The sequence below is a fragment of the Montipora capricornis genome, chromosome 1 (genome assembly GCF_036669925.1).
Source record: "Montipora capricornis isolate CH-2021 chromosome 1, ASM3666992v2, whole genome shotgun sequence".
Classification (NCBI taxonomy): domain Eukaryota; kingdom Metazoa; phylum Cnidaria; class Anthozoa; order Scleractinia; family Acroporidae; genus Montipora; species Montipora capricornis.
Genome location: NC_090883.1, coordinates 31,325,816 through 31,348,315, shown reverse-complemented (window position 1 = coordinate 31,348,315; position 22,500 = coordinate 31,325,816). Strand labels below are relative to the sequence as shown.

The 22,500-nt window shown below is 41.4% G+C and overlaps 3 protein-coding genes and 1 non-coding gene across 4 annotated transcripts in view; 2 read left to right on the top strand and 2 right to left on the bottom strand.

Moving 5' to 3' along the window:
- Positions 1-4,945, bottom strand: part of LOC138038583 (neuroligin-4, X-linked-like) — a 5,035-nt gene extending 90 nt beyond the window's left edge. The window contains exons 1-2 of the mRNA XM_068884548.1: positions 2,948-4,945; positions 1-1,268 (exon numbers count right to left, since the gene is read on the bottom strand). The exon at positions 1-1,268 is cut by the window's left edge and continues 90 nt beyond it. Coding sequence (XP_068740649.1) covers positions 641-1,268; positions 2,948-4,092 — 1,773 coding nt within the window. The 5' untranslated portion in view covers positions 4,093-4,945 and the 3' untranslated portion in view covers positions 1-640. The remainder of the gene's footprint in view (positions 1,269-2,947) is intronic.
- Positions 4,946-6,568: 1,623 nt separating this feature from the next.
- On the bottom strand, positions 6,569-6,641 carry Trnat-ggu (transfer RNA threonine (anticodon GGU)). The gene has a single exon. It is a non-coding gene; the product is annotated as a tRNA-Thr (tRNA).
- Positions 6,642-8,298: 1,657 nt separating this feature from the next.
- Positions 8,299-15,168, top strand: LOC138038572 (neuroligin-4, X-linked-like). Its single transcript, XM_068884521.1, has 2 exons — positions 8,299-9,578; positions 12,864-15,168. The coding sequence occupies exons 1-2, from the start codon at positions 8,440-8,442 to the stop codon at positions 13,492-13,494; spliced, it is 1,770 nt and encodes a 589-aa protein (XP_068740622.1). The 5' UTR covers positions 8,299-8,439; the 3' UTR covers positions 13,495-15,168.
- A 482-nt stretch (positions 15,169-15,650) lies between these two features.
- Positions 15,651-21,220, top strand: LOC138038576 (neuroligin-4, X-linked-like). The gene is made up of 2 exons (XM_068884537.1): positions 15,651-16,934; positions 19,411-21,220. The coding sequence occupies exons 1-2, from the start codon at positions 15,796-15,798 to the stop codon at positions 20,033-20,035; spliced, it is 1,764 nt and encodes a 587-aa protein (XP_068740638.1). The 5' UTR covers positions 15,651-15,795; the 3' UTR covers positions 20,036-21,220.
- Positions 21,221-22,500: the final 1,280 nt, after the last annotated feature.

The following is a 22,500-nucleotide window of genomic DNA, read 5'->3' as shown; positions in this document are numbered from 1 at the left end:
TACGAAGTGCAAATAAATTACATAACTAAAATTGATTTAAAGAATACAGACAAAAAAAAAAGGTAGATTTCTTATTTGAAATAAGATTAAATAATTTAATGTATAAAAGATAGAGGCTTTAATCCTGTAACCTGCAAAAATGTCTGCCCCTGCGAGAAACCTCGTGCCCTCTGTCTCATTGTTGAATAGCTCCACAAGGCTCGCTTACGTATTCAAATAAAAAATTAAGGAAAGATAATAGATGCACAATAACCTAGACCTATTAGGAAAATACAATTGTAACTGAAAATATACTTGAGTGTTTTGTGTTTGGTCTCCTAGCAAGCGGTAGTTTTAGGGTGTTTTAAGGCGTAAAAACGAGTAAGTTGAAAGATCTGAGAAGAGTAACAAAGCTATGTGCTGTGGAGAGAAGGGAAAAGTGAAATCGAAAACTAAAAAAAATGTTCCTGCATGTTGCGTCCGTTCCTTTTGAAGCGATTCGAATTGGTTTTGCGATCCTCTCTTGCTCAAGATGAGGCAAACGTAAGTAAGTTTGATTTCTTTTCGATACAAGCTGAGATTGTCTGATTTTTCCACCAATCGTCACGTTCCAAAAAACTACCATGAGGTTGGGCTGCCTGTGCCTTGAAATCCTACCCAGTTACATTTTAAAAATTGCTGAAATGATGAGGAAAGCAATCTGCGAAAATACTGCCATGGTCATTCTTGTACTGGTGCTGGCCACATCTTTCTTGTTATCGAAGTCAACATCCCTCAGTTTCGGATAGTAATCATTCCAGAAAGCCATTCTCCGAGGATTAAACGCCGCCGCCATTCTAGGATTTGCATCGACTCGCAGATAAGCTCTGTGACTCGAGTTGTACTTTTCCCAAGTAACACCGCTGAGTGGTTGTGGTGATGGATCGCCAGAGCTTGCAAAATTTTTGTAAGAAGCCATGATGAACAAGCTGACATTTTTGTCAGCCTCGCTAAATCTAAACGGCGCTACTGGTTTCAGGGGGTTTCCGAAATCGTAAGGTGCGTTCGTACCGTGATCTACGCCAACCCATTTTGGACTGAGGCTAAATATTGACCTGTGGGCGAACTCGTACATGTACACAGGTGCGAACTGGCTGTGGCTATCAGCAACCTCGTGACTGGCTGCGAAGTAGTAATAATCGCTGAGCAGGTCTACAAGTTGGCTTCTTAGGGCACTTTTATCACTGTTGTCAGGCCATGGTGTGTACATGAACTCCATGGCATCCGCAATTAAGGCAGAGGTTTCCTTCCTGAAAAGTTGGAAAAAGAAAAAGGAATGCACCATCTTTCAATTTTACAAATACATTGTTATGTAAAATATTTATCACTTATTAACCGAGAGTGCGGTCATCTGGATCATTACAGGGAAATCTCAGACCGAGGCCATGATGTATTGACCGAGCGATAGCGAGGTCAATACATCAAGGTCTCGGTCTGAGATTTCCCTGTAATGACCGAACGGACGAGGTTAATAAGTTATTTATGATATGACCTTTTTTTTGCTCAGTTTTGGCCAGTTCTTCGTCCTTTGGTTAATAAAACTCGCTCTCGCTGTGGCTCTCTTCATCGGCCATACTAAAGAAGTATCTGTATGCTAGTTTTTCTTTCAGTTATTGAAAATATAGTTGAAATGTACTTTGTCCATATTTTTTGTTGTTTTCGCCCTCGCGCTCGTAGCTTTTAGTCTCAACTCAAAAGAGCCGTCGAGTCAAGAAAAATTTTCATAATGCCCGGTCATTACAAGAAAATCTTGCCGGCTCAGCAGCCAATCAGAGCGCGCGTGCTTTTGTAGCACATCATAATATTTAACAATTATTCGCCGAAGGCGACGTGATTATCCGTGAATATTCACCGAGACGAGGTCGAGGTGAATATTCACCGATAATCACGTCGCCTGAGGCGAATAATTGTTTTAGTATAAATACACAGGTGATTATTTCAAAACAGAGAAAAAAAAACAACATTTCAACGCGAAATCATCTTCACTTACGGTGGCAAAACGACTACTGGCAGCCATTTTGACCGTCGAGGTGATTATCGGCTGATAATCCGACATAGCGAGCCAATGAGAGCGCGCGATTTTGTATAAACACGTGTGTATTTATACTAATACATATTTGTATACCCTTGGAATGGACTGCATATTTTAAAAAGCCGCGTCAAGGAAGGGGGGGGGGGGGGGGGGGGCAGGTTCTTATTCTTGTCCCTCTACTGTAGTATTTAATAAATAATTAAATATAAAGCCTGCCATGAAAATAATTGCTGACTTTACTTTCCAAAAAAAATAAAGAGGAAATTGATTATCAGGAGATTCCAGCGGGTTCTACTGGCTCGTTGATCGCACACACGCCAATAATGGGACACATCAGTGAGCCCGGTCGCTCTGATGGAATACGTTTACGTTCCCGGCTTCCCTACCCCACCCCCGTGTAAGCAGAGTACATTCTCGCCCTTGAAAGAAGACATAATTTGTCCGATTCGCACGGAGAATAAGGACCCCACCCGTTTTGAAATACGCCTCCTTTGCTGTACACTAGGGAACTTCAGCACACGCGTATTTGAGACGCGGACGGCAACCGGAAGTGAGTTGTTTTCCCTTTTGACTTGTCTTCAGACAGCTACATTTATATCGTCAAGTGTCTTTTCTCTTTTAGAGATGATTAGTATAAAACTCTTGTGGACACCACTGTCTTGGAACGCCAAATCTTCTCTTCCGGTTGCCGTCCACGTCTCAAAAACACGTGTGCTTAAGCTCCCTAGTGTATTTGCGGTCGTTCTTCAGTCTCGCCACTGACCGAAAAACATTGCGGTTTCTTGTAGGGATTATGAGAAGAATGCCTCGCCTGTCAAATTTGCTAAAAGACGTCAATAAATACCTGCTTTGTGAAACGAAAAGGATCATCGTCAAGAAGATTGAAAATCAATTTACCTGCTCTCTCGGACCTGGGCAAACTTTGCGAGAAAGGTTTTGAAGAAAGATTTGCTGACTCCATTTTCCACACTTTGCATCAGGCCCACGTAGGAATAGTTCGCCATTATCCCTACGGCCCCAGCGCCTTCGTCGCTGTTAAAACTTACCATCAATGTGACTTTATTGAACTCTCCTTTTCTTCTAAGGTTTTGTGGGCTGTCGGGAAGAAAATTCTTATCGACCACAGGACTCCAGTGAGGGTGGTCAACGAATTCAAAGTTTGCTGCTGCGGAAGCCGCCATTATTTCTGTGGGAGTTTTGTCGCGAATACAGGTTACCATTTTGTCGTGATCACTAACTGGACAAGCCAATCTTTCTGCAAGACTTTTCGCGTGAGTGACAGCTAATGAGGTCGGCTGCATAGCCTGAGGGCTCAAATCTACACCGCTCTCCGCTATGGCCTGATGGAAGAGATCTTTGGACAGAGGGGACACGACGTGTAGGCTCACACTCAATCCACCTGCGCTTGCCCCAAATATGGTCACCTTGTTGGCATTTCCGCCAAATTTTTCGATGTTTTCCTTGACCCATTTTAGCGCTTCCACCTGATCCAACATTCCATAATTTCCAGGAGCCGCGGAATCTCCTGTCGTGAAGAACCCAAAAGGACCGAGACGATACTGGATGACAACCACTACCACCCCCTGAAGGGACAAAATATCCCCAGGGTAGGTGATAGATGACCCTAACTCGTAACCGCCTCCATGAATGTAGAACATCACTGGCAAACTTGAGCTGACATTTGGAGAGTAAATATCGAGGTAGAGGCAATCCTCGCTGTAGGTGAAATTCTGCACGAACAGTTTGGTCACAAATTCGAAGCCCTTGCCTTGCCAGCAAATGGGTCCATGAGTTTTTACCGATCGCACGCTTGGTTTCCACTCTTTTAGGGGTTGTGGCGCTTGGAATCTCAGTTCACCAGTCGGTGGATCTGCGTAAGGTATCCCCAAAAACTTGCTGACGGATTTAAAAGGACCGGAGACATTCGGATACGAAGTCACGAAGCCTTCAATATCTCCATACTTTGTTGATACTGTAATGGAGTTGACTTCAGTCAAAGATGAACAAAATATAACCAGCGTTGCAAGCAAATACTTTGACATTGTTCTTTCTCTTTCTCAGATGCTTGTTTTCTGGGAATGATTTTGTCACTATTTTCGGCACGCAACAGTTATTAATGACAGTGACTTTTCTGTGTGATCGCTAATAGATACAGAAAATATCAGCGAGGGATGTAGGCCTTTTGTATACCCTACCACACTTGTGAAATCAACACGTCATGCTTACGCAATCCCTATTCAAGGTTTTTAGACACGATTTATGCCATAACTAATCTATGACGTAATGGAGTTCGTTTATTGGTGCAGTTCTTGAATGGGAATAAGTGTATCAAATTGTATTTAACTCCTCTATAAGGAACAAATTTACAAGTTAAGTTATTCTTCGACTGCGAGCAGTGCCTTCAAATAAGTCGAGCGGCCCGCTTTTCAGAGGTGGTCGTGTTTTGTCACGCAATCGCTTAAAATGACTGAGGGAGGCTTGGGAAAAAAGCGAGCCGCTCGACTGATTTGAAACGCTGCTCGCCGTCTTAGTTCTCCTGAAATGTTCGCCCGATATTCAAAATTGGGAGGGGCACTTGAGCTACGATCATGAGAAAAGGGATGAAGATACCTTGAGGTTCACCGACTGTATTGTTTTAATGTACAACTAAAATGTCTCAACACGTTTCAGCAAATCTTGTAGATGAGACGTTTGTGACAGGAAATGGATTATACTAATTGCTCGTCTGCCTTGATTGCGTATGAATGCGAATAAATTTCACAGATCAGTAGAATATCAAAAGCTACGGAAGCGCGCATTGTCGCTATTTTTTTACCATTATGTCAAAAATTTGAAGTTTAAAAGCCTTATACTTTGGCTCACAGATATGAACCCCTGGGACAATGATAACAAAATCAAAATTTCGGCAAGACTTACTATTCATATAGAGTTAACTGAATAGAGTGTAATGTGAAGTGCTAGATTTCTATCCCATATGAACCATGTGAGCGTTAGCCCTACTGATGGAAAGGGGCCACACAAGGACAGGGGAAAACTCTGACCAGGGTGGGAACTGAACCCACGACCTTCGGGTTAGATCTCCGCCGCTCTACCGACTGAGCTACAACGTCAGACGGGAGCAGGCCGTGGGAACTGAAGATGTCACGGCAATGAACATATACTATTCATATAGTGTACATGGGACGCTTTCAACCAACCTTTGGAGACTCCAATAACAATAGAGAAATGTAGGACTTCTGGTGGACGAACAAAAGAAGCTACTGAGAGATCTTTTGTTTTTCGTCCACCAACATAGCGGCGATATCGATGATGTCACATATTTACCTACTCGACGATTTGTTTATCAATCAGCGGGTCCAAACTTGAGCAGCGAAAGCCGAAAAAACATATTTACTCCTCTTGCGATCGTTCTTGGCAAGGAAAGTTAAGATGAGATTTTTGTCCCAGCATTTTTGTAGTAGCTGGAAACCAGATGAGATATTTCAACGCGATTTTCGATGCAACTTTACCGCGCTCAAAAATTGCACCGAGTTCCTGCGACAAAAATTGCTCGTGGAAATGGACCTTTGTGTTGCTTGATCTCCAAATTGCGCCTTGGCCATCAGCTGCAGATATAGACGTGATAACCAACTGAAGACTTTAAAGTTCAAAACTATCACCAACCAAGTGCTTTTGTATTTAGCCGAAAAATTTGCCAAAACTAACACCTTTCATAGCCACACGCTTGGAAATTTTTACCTCAAATGTCCCCAGTTTCCAGTCTCCCTACCGGAAGCTTTTGCTCGGTCGCGGGAATTTCGAATTTTGGGCACAATGGCCAACCCGTCCTCTACCTCTGAAATGACTATTATCGACAATACCTAAGTTTCTCTGAATTGACTGTTATCGTCAATTTAGGACGTTTAGCGCTTGAAAGGAATTATGGGAAATGAATATCTATTTTTAAAATCCGAACTTCAGTGACTAAACTCGCTGGACTCGAACCTGGGAATGTTCGGCTAATAGCCCCTTCACTTAACCACTAAACTACAGCATCGCTAACTGACAGAGCAATTAAAAAAAAAAAAAAAATTTCTTCCGAATGCCGCTGTAAACGTGCATTATCACCGGCTAAGAAACATTTTTAAAAAGGAAAAAATGCTGGTTACCAAACCTCAAGAGAATCAAAGCTAACCATTTTAAAATCAAGAACTAGTCTTAACCACTATTCAGCAATGATATTAGAATATACTAATTAGATTTTATAAATAATCGGTGCAATTATCAGTCAGTTGATCTTTAGTTGTAAAGTGGATAAAACAGTTCATTCACATCGGATGCTCCGAGTTCTAATCCCGTCCAGGGATGCAACTTTTACTTTTTTCTTTTCATCTGCTACCACAAGTCCTGGGACAGAGTAATCGTCATTTCAGAGGTAGAGGATATATTGCAATGGCTCAACTTTCTTTGCTTCTAGCGAAGGCCTGGGTCCAAAAATGCACAATTTTTGCAATTGCGTAAAGAAGCCTGAAACATTCACGACTTCAACGGGGTTTGAACCCGTGACCTCGCGATACCAGTGCGACGCTCTAACCAACTGAACTATGAAGCCACTAAAGTTGGGAGCTGTTCATTTGTGGGTTCTAACGTTCTCGTGAGAAATGAATCAACGATGAAATGATTTCTATAGCTCAGTTGGTTGGATCGTCGCACCGGTATTGCGAGGTCACGGGTTCAAACGCCGTTGAAGACCAGAGTTTTTCAGGCTTCTTTACGCAATTGCAAAAATTGTTTTCATAACTGCGAAGATTACAGCTTCACTTGATTTCATATCCGCAGTTCACACATGATCTATTTCATATATCATTTCATCGTCGATTCATTCCTCACGGGAACATTAGAACCCACAAATGACCAACTCCCAACGTCAGTGGCTTCATAGCTCAGTTGGTTAGAGCGTCGCACCGGTATCGCGAGGTCGCAGTTGAATCCCCCTTGAAGTTCTGAATTTTTAAGGCGTCTTTACGCAATTGCAAAAATTGCGTTCATAACTGCGAAGATCACAGCGTCACTTGATAATCTATTCATTCCAAGACCAAAGACCGAAGCCCTAAACAGATTCCGATTCAGGGGTGCTTTTGCATGGAATAATCTGTCTCGCGAGGCTAAACAAGCCTCTACCTTAAATAATTTTTATTCATTTTTAGAGACTGATGTCGTTAACTAGATTGTAATTAAGTTAGTTAATTAAAATCGTTAAGTCATTTTCATATTTTAACATTATCATAAGTATTTATAGCGCACGGCTCCTTGCGAGAACACTTAGTTGTGAATTTGGATTCCGTGATAAATAAAGTTTTGTATTGTATTGTATGATCATAAAGAAAAAAACAAATGGCATAGCGCTGAAACAACATGACGGCCAAGAAGAATTTGAAGGAGTCGCGAGGAACGAGGAACTCCTTTCTTCATCCACGCTTCGTCCTTTCCTTGGTCTCTTCATAGCTACGGCACACAAGCCAAGTGCCTGAGCCGCATCTAGTTCTTCGTCCATATCCTGCAAAAGCCGCTTTATTCTTTAAAAAACCTTTGTATTTCCATATCGTGCCTTTCTTGGCGACGTCGAGTAATGGACTTAAGAAGTTGTAATTCCGCCATGTTTATTTTGTTCGTATACTCGCGCGCTTCAAGTTTATTTGGCGCCGAGTTTCCTCGTCTCCAGTGTCTTCCGAGGATAGAATCCAGTCTTTTTCAGAAAAAGTGTTTTTTTTCTGTTAGGTCGTCTATTTTTGTGCGTCCCGTTTTTATACCAGAGGGCTTTAACGTCTCATACGTTAAATGCGTCTTGCCAACTTTAACGTCTCTAGCATAAAACGGCCAATCATACAAATAAGGTTAACCACTAACAAAGGATACTTTTGTTCTGGCAACTGCCACATTTTCATGACAAAAAGACAAAAAGTATTTTTAAATTCTATTATTTCAGCAGACACAATAACGTCAAAATTTAAATCGCGCCAAACGGAGCATAACGTTAGGTGAACATTCAAAAGACTGGCGGGGAAGACAGTTGGTAAACATATATACGGTTTCGTAGTTCCTTTTATCACGGGTAACTTAACATCACACAATAGTGCGTTGATTACTTGCTTCAAGTCTTTGCAAAGATTTTATGCAAACACATTACGAAACAGCTATAAAGGGGGCAGTTTGGTTTGCGTATGTCAGCACTCGAGTGACGTCAGCGATATATATCACATTTCCATGACTCGACCGCAGAATATCGTTTTAATATTGCTAACTTCTTGCTTCTCAAAGGTGCTTGAACCAGCTTTATTTAGCGCAGTTACCCTAATATCGCATCAAAGTGAAACAAGCTTTAAAGGTACACGTTCCGAAGAGAAGCACTGATGTCGGAGTCTCAACTGGAGAAGTTCTTATTCTTGGCATTTTTGCCTTTGGCTTGCTCAGTGACAGTCTCAACAAAGTACGGAGATATCGAAGGCTTCAAAGCTTCGTATCCGAATGTCTCAGGTCCGTTCAAAGATGTCAGCAAATTTTTAGGCGTTCCTTTTGCTGCACCGCCGACTGGCGAGTTAAGGTTTAAAGCGCCACAACCTCTTCCAGCTTGGAAACCCAATGTTCACAAGGCCAAGAGGCATGGAAATGTATGTATGCAAAGCAATTTTTTCGATCGTTTCATCAAAATGTTCGCCTCGAATTTTTCTTACAGTGAAGATTGTCTGTATCTTGATGTCTATTCCCCGAACGTCAGCTCGAGTTTACCGGTGATAGTTTATATTCATGGTGGGGGATATCACTTTGGATCGGCCGTTACCTCTCAGAGCGACATTCTGGCCCTTCAGGGAGTAGTAGTCGTGATAATTCAATATCGCCTCGGTCCGTTCGGATTCCTGACAACAGGAGATTCCGCAGCTCCTGGTAATTTCGGAATGCTGGATCAGGTGGAAGCACTTAAGTGGGTCAAGGAGAACATTGCCAATTTTGGCGGAAATCCAAACAAAGTGACAATATTTGGGGAGAGCGCTGGTGGATCTAGTGTTGGCCTTCACCTGTTATCTCCTCTGTCTAAAGATCTTTTTCACCAAGCAATTGCAGAGAGCGGGGTGGATTTGAGCCCCTTCGCGACTCAGCCAAGTTCTTTTGGCCTTCGCTTCACTAAAGAACTTTCTGATAAACTAAGCTGTCCAAGCAGCAATCACAACGTTATGGTGGATTGCATACGTGGGAAACCAGCTGCCGAGGTTCAGACTTCCGCAGAGTTAATCCTGCAAACATTTAATCGTGAAATTAACATTGCACCGGTCGTGGATAGCAATTTTCTTCATGATACACCAATGAATTTGCGACAACAAGGAAAATTCACCAAAGTCCCGCTTATGATCTGTTTTACTAGCCATGAGGGTTCATCTTTTCTCGCTACTTTAGTTAACAATTCATTTCATCTCATGCAGAGCGTAAGCAACGGAGTGAGCCCAGCTTTGTTCAAATCATTTCTGACAAGTTTCGCGGACTCTGAAACTAACAGGTAAGCAAATTCTAGTCCACAGAAACCGTGATTCTTCCGTAATTTGTCAGTTGGCAAGGGTGGATTTAAAAAAGTGCCGAAACACTTTTGACGCCACTTGTGAAATTACCATGCGATTGAATGGCCTCGCTTCCAGGAAACTTAATTATGTAACGCAACGGTCATAGTTTCGATTTTTAGTCGTGGATATGCGAAAGGTATGAACGACTATCGTTAGGGGTCAGAATATGCAAATTTGTCACTCAATCAGATGTAAATTAATCGATAAGTCAACGACCAATATCAATTTTCAATCAATATGCCAATTTGTCACTCACTCAAAACCTATAAGGTATACTTGTAGCATATTTAAGAGGCTCTTAAATGTAAAACACAAAGTCGACAAATATCCAGATGTTTTCGGTATCACCTTGTTGTAGTTGAACAGTGACGCATTCCTTTACGATAAGAATCAAAGACGAATTCATTCTTTCCTAGCTAAATGGCTTTCCTCTGGTACTTCATAGGCTTTTAACAAGCTCGTAAAAAGTTTAAGGTAGCCGAAAACACCGGTCGCTGGTTATTTTCACCTGGTTCTTTTGCATCTATAAAATGCAACTAAATACTGTTACAGCATGTTTACTGATCCTTTCCAGATTTCGTGAAAGGTAGAAGAGTTTTGCAAACAATCCTTGTTTTTATTTATGCAAACTGAGGCATTCGTAGCTGTTGACATAGTTGAAGACCCTTCAGATATTTGAGAATGACCTGGTGTAGCCTGCCAATGATAACGCATTCTTTTTAGCATGTTCCAGGCTCCCAGATAGTCGAGAAAACGAAAACAATTGCGTGCGAAAAACGAGTGGGGCTTGGGTCGAGGCCACCACTCGTTTTTCGCGCGCAGTTTTTTTTGGTTTTGTCGACTATCTGGGAGCCTGGAACAGACTACATTCTTTTAAATAACAAGATCAGAAAGCAACTGATCGCAACTGGGGCCTCTTTAAGACTTTACGCAGATGATACTACAGTTACAGGTTATTATTCTGATACTTCCCCTACCGTGCTGCAGTATGTTGTGAACTCTGAGCTTAGCTTATTATCATCCGGGTTTGATCAGAATCATCTCCTTCTTAAGGCACTGCCCTTGGGGCCATGTTCGTAAAAATGCAGCTCCCGGTGTGTCATTTCACTCATTCATGTGCTGGTGAGATCGTTAATAGACTGATAGCGGCTGCCAGCGGTGCCTATATATGCTGATGTCTGATCTCACCGATACATCACTTGCTTGTAAAGCGCATTTGAATATGTTAATAGAAAATGCGCTATATAAATTCATTACCATTATCATTAAACAGTATCAAATGTGGGGACCCAAGAATCTGTGAGAATTCTTGGGATTACACTGGATCAGGGCAACTCAAGAACGTATATGCTAAATCTGCAGCGCTAAGACGCATAAGGCGTTTTGTTTCAACCGAGGATATGATAAGTCTTTACAACTCCTTTGTTTTGCCGCACTTAGAATACTGCAGTCCCCTCTTACTGGGTGTAGGCAACGTGCAAGCAAGTCGTCTTGGGGACGCTAACTTTTACACCTTGAGATCTATTTTAGGTTACAGTAAAAATATCTCATATCATGAATTACTTGGGATTGTGAACATGAAAACTCTAGAACGTAGGAGAATATGCGGTTCGCTTTTGTTCCTTTGTAAATCTTCATTCTGGAACGGACTTAGGTATATCCGTGACTTTTTTAGTTTTAAAGACTCAAATTATAACTTAAGAGGTAGTGGTGTTTACCTAAGCATGCCAAGTTTTAACCTTAACTAGATGAAGAACTCTTTCACTTAGCAAGCCTCTAAAATCTGGAACTCCTTGAACCCGACGTAAGGAAAGGAAATCTATCTGCTTTTGCGAAGTTGATTAAGAACAAATCATTTTAATTCCACTTTGACTTTGTGTAGTAGACATTTTTACCCTTATACTGTGTCATTTGTAGTTACGAATTTTACTTTTCACTTTTTTTTCTTTTCAATACATATATCAACCTGATTGTTACATAGACGTTATATTTTAAGGCTATTTAATGTTAGCACGTGCGTATTTTGAACGAATTGTTTAGCTCACTGCACGTTACGTGGGCAAATAAACGATGGATTGATTAATAGATTTTGTAAGGAATGTATCCACGACTTCTTCACAGTTCTCCTTTGATTTTTCCGAGTTCGACCGTGCAGTCATCAACTAATTAACTCTTTTCTTTCAACGATCCGCTTATGTTAAGAGTTGGTGTTTTGACTCGTTTTAGACCAGAAAAACGAAATAATCGCAAATTGTTTTTTTGAAACAGAAATGAAGGCCAAAATCCAACATTGTTTTTTGGAAAGCCTAATATAAGTTAAGTGAAGTGTGTGGGGTTAGTTCTCCTCGTTTTCTGTTTTTTGCGAGAAAATTACGTTCGAAAATGGGCGTTTCCCGCTTTTTCTGTCTTCTCAGTGCGGGCTCAAAAACTAAATCAGCACCCTGCTGTGACGTATGGGGAACAGAGATTTCGTAATCAAGAGAAACAAGCGCTGCTGTGGATAATGTCTTCGTTTTGTTGCTGTTTCTTCGCGGACTCAATATTCACGACAAACATCAGTCAAAAACACTGCTTCTATATTGGGCGCTCTTGCATGTCATCCCCATATCATACGTCATAAGCTGCAAAAATGACCGCTGACTCCTCCATTCTGAGCCGCAATGTTGATGGCCGAAAATCAGAATAAGAACTTTTTTTTAGGTGGAAAAAACGACGGATATGCCAGAAAAAAAGTTGAAACATTATTTTGCATGGTCTAAAGTGTAAATAAAAAATACTCATGTTTTTTGCTTTCAGTTCCCCTTTAATTGCCCTAAAGCTTCTTCGTGGGAAATTTGTGGCAAACGAAATACACCCGAAAAGAGTTTCAATTCACATGGCCCATTCCCATTGCTTTGAAAGCAAGCCGGTCGTTTTACCCGATCGCCCGTTCGCTCGCTCGTAATAACAAAACTAAGAGCTAGCAAAATTTGAAGTCTATCCATATACATATACCGAGAGTGAGGAATGTTTAACCGGCGACCTTTGCTCCAAGTTCGTGATTGCAATTCTTGCACCAATCATCGAGAAGCTGAGGCTTAATTACTGACGGTTTATTGTGTGTTCGACCTCAGTCCCGCGCAGTAGTCCGAGTCATTGTCCCAAAATATATCTCTTTCTTGTGGCAGCCGTGGTAAATAAGACATTCCTTAATTCTTTTTCTTCCTTTTTTTTTTTGTTAATAGGAAGGGTACTGCTGACTTACTACGAAGTGCTGTGGAATTCATGTACACCCCATGGTCTGACGAGAGTGATAAATACGCACTAAGAAGCCAACTTGTAAATGTCTTTGGTGATTATGTGTTCTACGCACCCAGTCACGAGGTGGCTGATATTCACAGCAAGTACGCATCCGTGTACATGTACGAGTTCGCCCATCCGGCAACGTTCAGCGTTGCACGTACGGAGCCTTGGATGGGTGTGCCTCATGCAGAAAACGTGCCGTTTGATTTTGGGATGCCGTTGCTCCCGATGTTTTCTTCCATCAACAGCGAAGCTGACCGGAACGTTAGTTTACTGATAATGGCCATTCATGTGAATTTCGCTAGATCCGGCAACCCCACGCTCGGCAATATTCCCTGGGAGAGATACAACTCATCTCACAGAGCTTACCTGAAAGTTGACCCAAATCCCAAGATGGCAGAGTCATTTAATCCTCGCCGAATGGCATTCTGGAATGATTACTATCCGAAATTAACTCAAGTTAGGATTGAAAGTGACAAGGAAGTGATCAGCGGTGCCATCAGGGGTGTTACCATAGGAACATTTCTTCAGATTGTGATCATCAACTTTACTTCAGCCATCGTTTTAATGTGAGCAGACTTGCAGAATCTTGTTCAAAAGTCTTCCTTTTTTTTAGGGCTTCTCTGCAATATCATGAAGTTTATCCGCCGTAGCATACAGTACGTGAAAAACAAGCAATATTTCCGATTTCTCCTTGTGCCGAAAATTTTCGAGCATATCTCGGGTACAAGTTTTTATTTTTTGGGATGTTCCACTGAAATCGAGCTCTTAAGGTCTCAACAACCGTAAAGGAATCTGTCACGTGATCGAACGAGACCGACGAACCACCTGCCAGAATCTGTTCTTTAAGAAGACTTTAGTTTCGGTAACAAATAAATATCTTCTTGCATTAATGAAAACGATACATAAAATGTCCCCATGTTGTAGTTTCAGTGTGTCAACTTGGTATAATTGTGCTAAGTTACAGAAGAAACCCATAAACCAGAAGTCTTAATCTGCCATGGAATACGACCCATCAGTTTTCGATGTTGTCTATTTTTGGCACGGCTACTGCTAGATTTTTTCCGGAAATAAAGGTAGCGTTATTCGCTATTTTCACCAGTTTCTTAATACAGTTCATTTTGACCCTGTATACACACTATTCGAGAAGAGTAGAGGATGAAATCCATAAAGGTGCAGGTCTTGACATTAGGAAGTCATATAGCATTTTAGCATTGCTCTAGTTAGAAGAGCTCTAAATAGCGCGTGATAAAATGTGAGATTATAATATGCTCTGACAAAGTTCTATAACATTGTAGAACCGCCCTAGGTCTATACTACATTCAACCGTTATAGCTTCTAGCATCTTATAGGCTTTTGGCAGTTTCAGTTTCTTAGAGGGTATATTTGTAGAGAAATAAGCAATGAGCCCATCTCCTCCTTTGACTCTGTCTTTGCGATAAAACTGATATCCTTGTAAACTGAACTGGTCATCACGATACGAACAATCAATTTTGGTTTCCGATGCAATAAGTATGTGGGCTTTCAGTTCGTCATTCAATAATTTTAGTTCTTCAAACTTGTTTTGTATGCTGTTAATATTCAAATGTGCAACAAAAGCGCTTTTCGAATTGTTTTTCCTTTCTTCGAGAGTCGAACTCGCCTGGAAATTCGGAAGGTCCTTATTAGCATAATCGCTTTCAAAGTAGCTCGTTTCCATCGTGGTATTAGTTGTGTTTACTTGTATGTTAGAACGTGTAATCCATGGTCGCGTAGGGAAGACTACACAATGAACATGTCTAGTCGATGTCAGGATAATACAAATAGTACTTGAAAGCACCCATGAATTACAATTTTTAAGGCTTCTTTACACAATTGCAAAAATTGCGTTCATAACTGTGAAGATCACAGCTTCACTTGATAATCTATTCATTCCAAGGCCAAACACCGAGGCCCTAAACAGATTCCGATCCAGGGGTGCTGTTGCATGGAATAATCTGTCTCGCGAGGCCAAGACTGATGTAGAATGAAGTAGATTTTAGAGACTGATGTAGTTAACTAGATTGTGATTAGGTTAGTTAATTAAGTCATTTTCATATTTTAACGTATAACGCTATAAAGTATTTATAGCGCACGGCTCCTTGCGAGAACGCTTAGTTGTGAATTATTTGGATTCCGTGATAAATAAAGTTTTGTATTGTATTGTATGATCATAAAGAAAAAAACAAATGGCTTCTCAGATTTATAATAAAAGTGTTGATGTCACTATTGATGCTTCCTTTGGAATTTTTGCATGAATCATACAAATTAGGTTAACCACGAACAAAGGACTCTTTTGTTCTGGCAACTGGCACATTTTCATGACAAAAAGATAGTATTTTTAAATTCTCTTATTCCAGCAGACACACTAACGTCAATATTTAAATCGCGCCAAACGGAGCATAACGAGCTTCCATTTTTCCAAAGGTGTAGGTGAATATTCAAAAGACTGGGAAGACAGTTGGTAAACCGCAGATGTCTTCGTAGTTCCTTTTATCACGAGTAACTTAACATCACACAATAGTGCACTGATTACCAGTCTAGTAATTAAAAAACCCTCAGCATCAGTTACTTGCTTCAAGTCTTTGTATACAGGTTTTATGCGAGCACCACGAAAATGCGTCGAAAAGCATACTACGAAACAGCTATAAAGGGGGCGGTCTGGTTTGCGTATGTCAGCACTCGAGTGACGTCAGCGATATAGTTCACATTTCCATATACATGTATCGTTTTAACTTGATTGCTGACTTTGTGCTTCTGAAAAGTGCTTGAACCAGCTTTATTTAGCGCAGTTACCCTACTATCGCATCAAAGTGAAACAAGCTTTGAAGGTACACGTTTCCAAGAGAAGCACTGATGTCGAAGTCTCAACTGGAGAAGTTCTTATTCTTTGCATTTTTGCCTTTCGCTTGCTCAGTGAAAGTCTCAACAAAGTACGGAGATATCGAAGGATTCAAAGCTTCGTATCCGAATGTCTCAGGTCCGTTCAAAGATGTCAGCAAATTTTTAGGCGTTCCTTTTGCTGCACCACCGACTGGCGAGTTAAGGTTTAAAGCGCCACAACCTCTTCCAGCTTGGAATGATGATGTTCGCGATGCCAAGCAGCATGGAAATGTATGCATGCAAAGCAAGAGTTTCGATAGTTTCATGAGAATGTTCGCCTTGAATTTTTCTTACAGTGAAGATTGTCTGTATCTTGATGTCTATTCTCCGAACGTCAGCTCGAGTTTACCGGTGATGGTTTATATTCATGGTGGGGGATATCAGCTTGGATCGGCCGTTACCTCTCAGAGCGACATTCTCGCCCTTCAGGGAGTAGTAGTCGTGATAATTCAATATCGCCTCGGTCCGTTTGGATTCTTGACGACAGGAGACTCCGCAGCTCCTGGAAATTTTGGAATGCTGGATCAGGTGGAAGCACTTAAGTGGGTCAAGGAGAACATTGCCAATTTTGGCGGAAATCCCAACAAAGTGACAATATTTGGGGAAAGCGCTGGTGGATCTAGTGTTGCCCTTCACCTGTTATCTCCACTGTCTAAAGATCTTTTTCAGCAAGCAATTGCAGAGAGCGGGGTGGATTTGAGCCCCTTCGCGACTCAGCCAAGTTCTTTTGGCCTTCGCTTCACTAAGGAACTTTCTGATAAGCTAAGCTGTCCAAGCAGCAATCACAACGTTATGGTGGATTGCATACGTGGCAAGACAGCCACGGAGGTTCAGAATGCCGCGGAGTTAATCCAGCAAAAATTTAATCGTGAAATTAACATTGCACCGGTCGTGGATAGCAATTTTCTTCATGATACACCAATGAATTTGCGACAACAAGGAAAATTCACCAAAGTCCCGCTTATGATCTGTTTTACTAGCCATGAGGGTTCATCTTTTCTCCCTACTTTAGTTAACAATTCATTTCATCTCATGCAGAGCGTAAGCAACGGAGTGAGCCCTGCTTTGTTCAAATCATTTCTGTCAAGCTTCGCGGACTCTGAAACTAACAGGTAAGCAAATTCTAGTCCACAGAAACCGTGATTCTTCCGTAATCTCTCAGTTGGGAAGGGTGGATTTTAAAAAGTGCCGAAACACTTTTGACGCCACTTGTGAAATTACTATGCGCTTGAATGGCCTCGCTTCCAGGAAACTTAATTATGTAACGCAACGGTCATAGTTTCGCTTTTTAGTCGTGGATATGCGAAGTGTATGAACGACTATCGTTAGGGGTCAGAATATGCAAATTTGTCAGTCACTCAGATGTAAATTAATCGATAAGTCAACGACCAATATCAATTTTCAATCAATATGCCAATTTGTCACTCACTCAGTCGAATTCAAAACCTATACGGTATACTTGTAGCATATTTAAGAGGCTCTGAAATGTAAAAGACAAAGTCGAGAAATATCCAGATGTTTTTGGTATCACCTTGTTGTAGTTGAACAGTGAAGCATTCCTTTACGATAAGAATCAAACACGAATTCATTCTTTCCTAGCTAAATGGCTTTCCTCTGGTACTTCATAGGCTTTTAACAACCTCGTAAAAAGTTCGGTGATTATTTTCACCTGGTTATAAAATGCAACTAAATACTGTTACAGCACGTTTCATGATCCTTTCCAGATTTCGTGAAAGGTTGAAAAGTTTTGGACACAAATCCTTGTTTTTATTTATGCAAACTGAGGCATTCGTAGCTGTTGACATAGTTGAAGACCCTTCAGATATTTGAAAATGACCTGGTGTAGCCTGCCAATGATAACGTATTCTTTTTGGTCTGTTCCAGGCTCCCAGATGGTCGAGAAAACGAAAACAACTGCGTGCGAAAAACGAATGGGGCTTGGGTCGAGGCCACCACTGGTTGTCTTCGTTTTCTCAGCTATCTGGGAGCCTGGAACAGACTACATTTTTTTTTTAGATAAAAATCAAACACGAATTCCTAACAAGATCAGAAAGCAACTGATCCCAACATAACTCCCACCACTTTTTGGGGCCTCTTTTGTTTAACATATTTATTAAAGATTTGAACTTTTTCGTTCCTCGTGGATATGTCTTTAAGGCTTTACGCAGATGATGCTAAACAATTATAGGATGAGGTTGAGCATGATATCATGAATTATCAAAACCGAGGTCTGTGTTATCTGCCGAAGCCGAAGTTCGGCTGAGGCAGATAACACAGACACGAGGTTTTGATAATTCATGATATCATGCGAGATCTATTTTAGGTTACGGTAAAAATATCTCATATCATGAATTACTTGGGATTGTGAACATCAAAACTCTAGAACATAGGAGAATATGCAGTTCGCTTCAGTTGTTCCTTTGTAAATCTTTATTCTGCAACGGACCTAGGTATATCCGTGACTTTATGAGTTTTAAAGACTCAAATTATAACTTAAGGGGTAGTGGTGTTAATCTTAGTGGTCTTAACCTTTACTAGATGAAGAACTCTTTCACTTAGCAAGCCTCTAAAATCTGGAACTCCTTGAACCCGACGTAAGGAAAGGAAATCTATCTGCTTTTGCGAAGTTGATTAAGAACAAATCATTTTAATTCCACTTTGACTTTGTGTAGTAGACATTTTTACCCTTATACTGTGTCATTTGTAGTTACGAATTTTACTTTTCACTTTTTTTTCTTTTCAATATATATATAAACCTGGTTGTTACATATATAGACGTTATATTTTAATGCTATTTCATGTCAGCACATACGTATTTTGAACGAGCTTTTTAGCTCACTGCACGTTACGTGGGTAAATAAACGATTGATTGATTGATAGATTTTGTAAGTAATGTATCCACGACTTCTTCACAGTTCTCCTTTGACTTTTCAGAGTTCGTCCGTGCAGTCATCAATTAACTTTTTCCTTTCAACGATCCGCTTATGTTAACAGCTCGTGTTTTGACTTGTTTAGACCAGGAAAACGAAATAATCGCAAATGGTTTTTTTGAAGGAGGAATGAAGGCCAAAATCAGCAATTTTTCCAACATTGTTTTTGGAAAGCCTAACATTAGTGTGCATGGTCTAAAGTGTACATAAAAGATACTTATTTTTTTCCCTTCAGTTCCCCTTAAATTGCCCTAAAGCTTCTTCGTGGGGAATTTGTGGCAAACGAAATACACCCGAAAAGAGTTTCAATTCACATGGCCCATTCCCATTGCTTTGAAAGCAAGTCGGTCGTTTTACTCGATCGCGCGTTCGCCCGCTCGTAATAACAAAACTAAGAGCTAGCAAAAAATTGAAATGTAACCATATACATATACAGACAGTGACGGATGTTTAACCGGTGACCTTTGCTCCAAGTTCGTGATTACAATTCTTGCACCAATCATCGAGAAGCTGAGGCTTAATTACTGACGGTTTATTGTGTGTTTGACCTCAGTCCCGCGCAGTAGCCCGAGTCATTGTCCTAAAATATATCTCTTTCTTGTGGCAGCCGTGATAAATAAGACATTTCTTAATTCTTTTTCTTCTCTTTTTTTAATAGGAAGGGTACTGCTCACTTACTGGGAAATGCTTTGGAATTCATGTACACCCCATGGCCCGACAACAATGACAAATTCGCACTTAGACGTCAGCTTGTAGATATGATTGGTGATTACCTGTTCTTTGCACCCAGTCATGAAGTCGCTGATATTCACAGCCAGTTCGCACCCGTGTACATGTACGAGTTTGCCCATCAGGCAAAGTTCAGCCTTTCACGTACGGAGCCTTGGATGGGTGTAGCTCATGCAGAAAACGTGCCGTTTGATTTTGGGATGCCGTTGCTCCCGATGTTTTCTTCCATCAACAGCGAAGCTGACCGGAACGTTAGTTTACTGATAATGGCCATTCATGTGAATTTCGCTAGATCCGGCAACCCCACGCTCGGCAATATTCCCTGGGAGAGATACAACTCATCTCACAGAGCTTACCTGAAAGTTGACCCAAATCCCAAGATGGCAGAGTCATTTAATCCTCGCCGAATGGCATTCTGGAATGATTACTATCCGAAATTAACTCAAGTTAGGATTGAAAGTGACAAGGAAGTGATCAGCGGTGCCATCAGGGGTGTTACCATAGGAACATTTCTTCGTCGACTTGAAGCCTCACGATTCCTTCATCAAGCGTGAGTGGGTGCGACAGCTCTCCCTCTGTACGAGGGGCAGATGTGGTGGTGGTAGCACGTCGTCGTCTTGGTTGGGACTCAAAAACTCTTGCTACACCACTTGTTATTTCAGCCAGCTCGTCGTCAGGCACACGAAGGGTTCCGTCTTCGGACACAGTCAGATTGACTTGTGTTAAGATGTCAGTAAATGGTAATTGGCGTAACTCCGAGGCACCTATCTTGTAGAAGCCATCATGAACATTCTCTTGGACGTTTTGATAAACTTGAAAATAGCAGGTTATAGATTCCCTCTTTGGATCGTCATAGGCCACAGGGCGCTTATATTCTTGCCTCCCATGACCGCCTGCGTGCACCATGCGAGAAAGACTCCCGATGAAGAAAGACTGACTGTGCCTGTCTACAACAGAGTAATCGTCGAACAAAGCAACTCCTGTGCTGTTGGGGCTTCTGTTCCTGCCAGCAATCATGCTTGTTCCACGATGATATTCTTGTCGTTGGCGAACTCTCACCAGTCTAAAAAGGTTAATTCAAAGGATAAGATTTAACATTAATACCATATATCTATTATTCATGCTTTAATTTCAGTTAAACATTAGATTTAGTTGACGTGACTAAGACTCCCCTAGCGTTTTAAAGCAGACAAAATTTTGTACCTATCATGGGATAATTGTGGATCCTCATTCAAGAGAGACACCAGAGTTGCTTTGTATATTTCGCCTCCTGTTTCAGGAATGGTGACTCTCGGGTGATGCAGCTGCCTTTGTTCAGACGATAAGGATAGAGGATGTTCAAGATCTTCATGTGGATTATCGATGTGGTCTAGACCTTCAAGCAGGGAGTGCATTCCGTTGTCTTCTTTGTTGTGTTGTAACAGGTCTTCTAACAAAACAATATAAATTTATGTTAAGCTCCGCTCAGCCTTGAATAATATTCACTCCTTCCAGGTTACCAAAAGCTAGCAGTTTTATCCTCTATGCCAAAGTTAATCTTCTGTTACAAGTGCAAACTTTTTATTAGAACGTGGTTTTGTGAGAAATGGAACTGTGAGAAGAATCACAAAGTTTTAATTTCCTTGCAGGGCGTAAAATGAATGCGTCTTTCCCGTTCATATTTTAACCATGGATTATAAAACCCTAGATAGAACCATTAAAGAATGTTTTCTTTGTAGTGTGCAATAGGCACGTTAGATCAAAATTCTTGTAAGTTTTCAATGTCTGGTATATCAAGTGCGACACTTTGATTCAGCATAATTTTAATTGTTTTCCAACACCAAAAACTAATTTCACTTACCTGAGATATCTGGTCCAAGAAGACTAGTTTCTTCTTCATCACTAGACGTAGGCAGGCTGCATTTGTCATCAGGGGCTTCAGTAAAGGCGTTACCCGGAAAATCAAATGGGCGCCAAAACCAGTTGTCTGTACCACCACCATCGTGATCATCACTACCATCGTCATCTCCATGATCATTTCCGTCACCCTCAGGTGTCATTCCAACTAACCTCGCTAAGCGCCTAGCAATCTCAATGCCTTCTGACCACTCCTCTAACTCTGTACCAAATTCAGGATAAACCCTGAGATCAGGCCTATTCAGGGGTCATTCGTACTACTGTGGCCAAATACTTTCTTGTTTGGGGTGAGGCTTCGCGAATTCTGGCGCTGATGGGTCGACACGAATTTCTTCCAGACGGATCATGTGGGTCTAATTTCGTCTCAAATCAGCGTAGTTGTAATTATGTTGATTTCCCACACACTGGCCGATTTTGCTCCAAAAGTCCTCAACCAGATCAGATACAGAGAGGTCCAGTCGACACTCTTGTTGGGGGTAGTTGTCCCTCATGTAACAAATCAGCATAACAGCGAAGTGGCAAGATAGCAGTACGTCAATGTACGTCTCTCTGGTAATGAAATTTGTTGCCAACTTGGTACACCGAGTTTCGCCAAATTGCCAAGAAATGGGTCACAATTGCAGCATACCTGATTCTCGTCGATAGTGACGCCTCTTCGGTACAGAAGATTTCCACATAATACCACAAAACCTGAAGGTAAGTCTGCGTTCCCAGCAACGTGGGCGTGGGCAATTAGGGCGAGTACCCAGTAGAGCGCCATCGATCAGCGTTTGGATGCATTGCCGAACTTTCGGGAATGTCAACTTCTGGGCGGATCTCCAGTTTTGTCTATCCCGACGATCAATATCACCAAGCCCCAAACCATGATCAAGGACAGGACAAGATTCATAGACCAGCTGGATGTGGTTCATGTGGACCAGGAAGTTTCCCATCATTAGAACGCGATTAGCGTGATCCAGGGGATTCAATAACTTCTTGTGATTGTGGATAAAGTCCTGGTCACACATGTCATGGATCACATAGTCATTCCCGCTTCATTCCTTCCTGGATGAAAAAACAAACCCTTCGTTACGAGAAATCGGTTGAAATCTGCTACCAGCAGTGACTGTGGCAAGCTGCAACA

Excerpts from the sequence above, each read along its gene's own strand:
- LOC138038572 (XM_068884521.1), top strand. The coding sequence starts at position 8,440 with ATGTCGGAGTCTCAACTGGAGAAGTTCTTATTCTTGGCATTTTTGCCT. Across the intron at positions 9,579-12,863 it reads GCGGACTCTGAAACTAACAG|GAAGGGTACTGCTGACTTAC; the intron begins GTAAGCAAATTC and ends TTTTGTTAATAG.
- LOC138038576 (XM_068884537.1), top strand. The coding sequence starts at position 15,796 with ATGTCGAAGTCTCAACTGGAGAAGTTCTTATTCTTTGCATTTTTGCCT. Across the intron at positions 16,935-19,410 it reads GCGGACTCTGAAACTAACAG|GAAGGGTACTGCTCACTTAC; the intron begins GTAAGCAAATTC and ends TTTTTTTAATAG.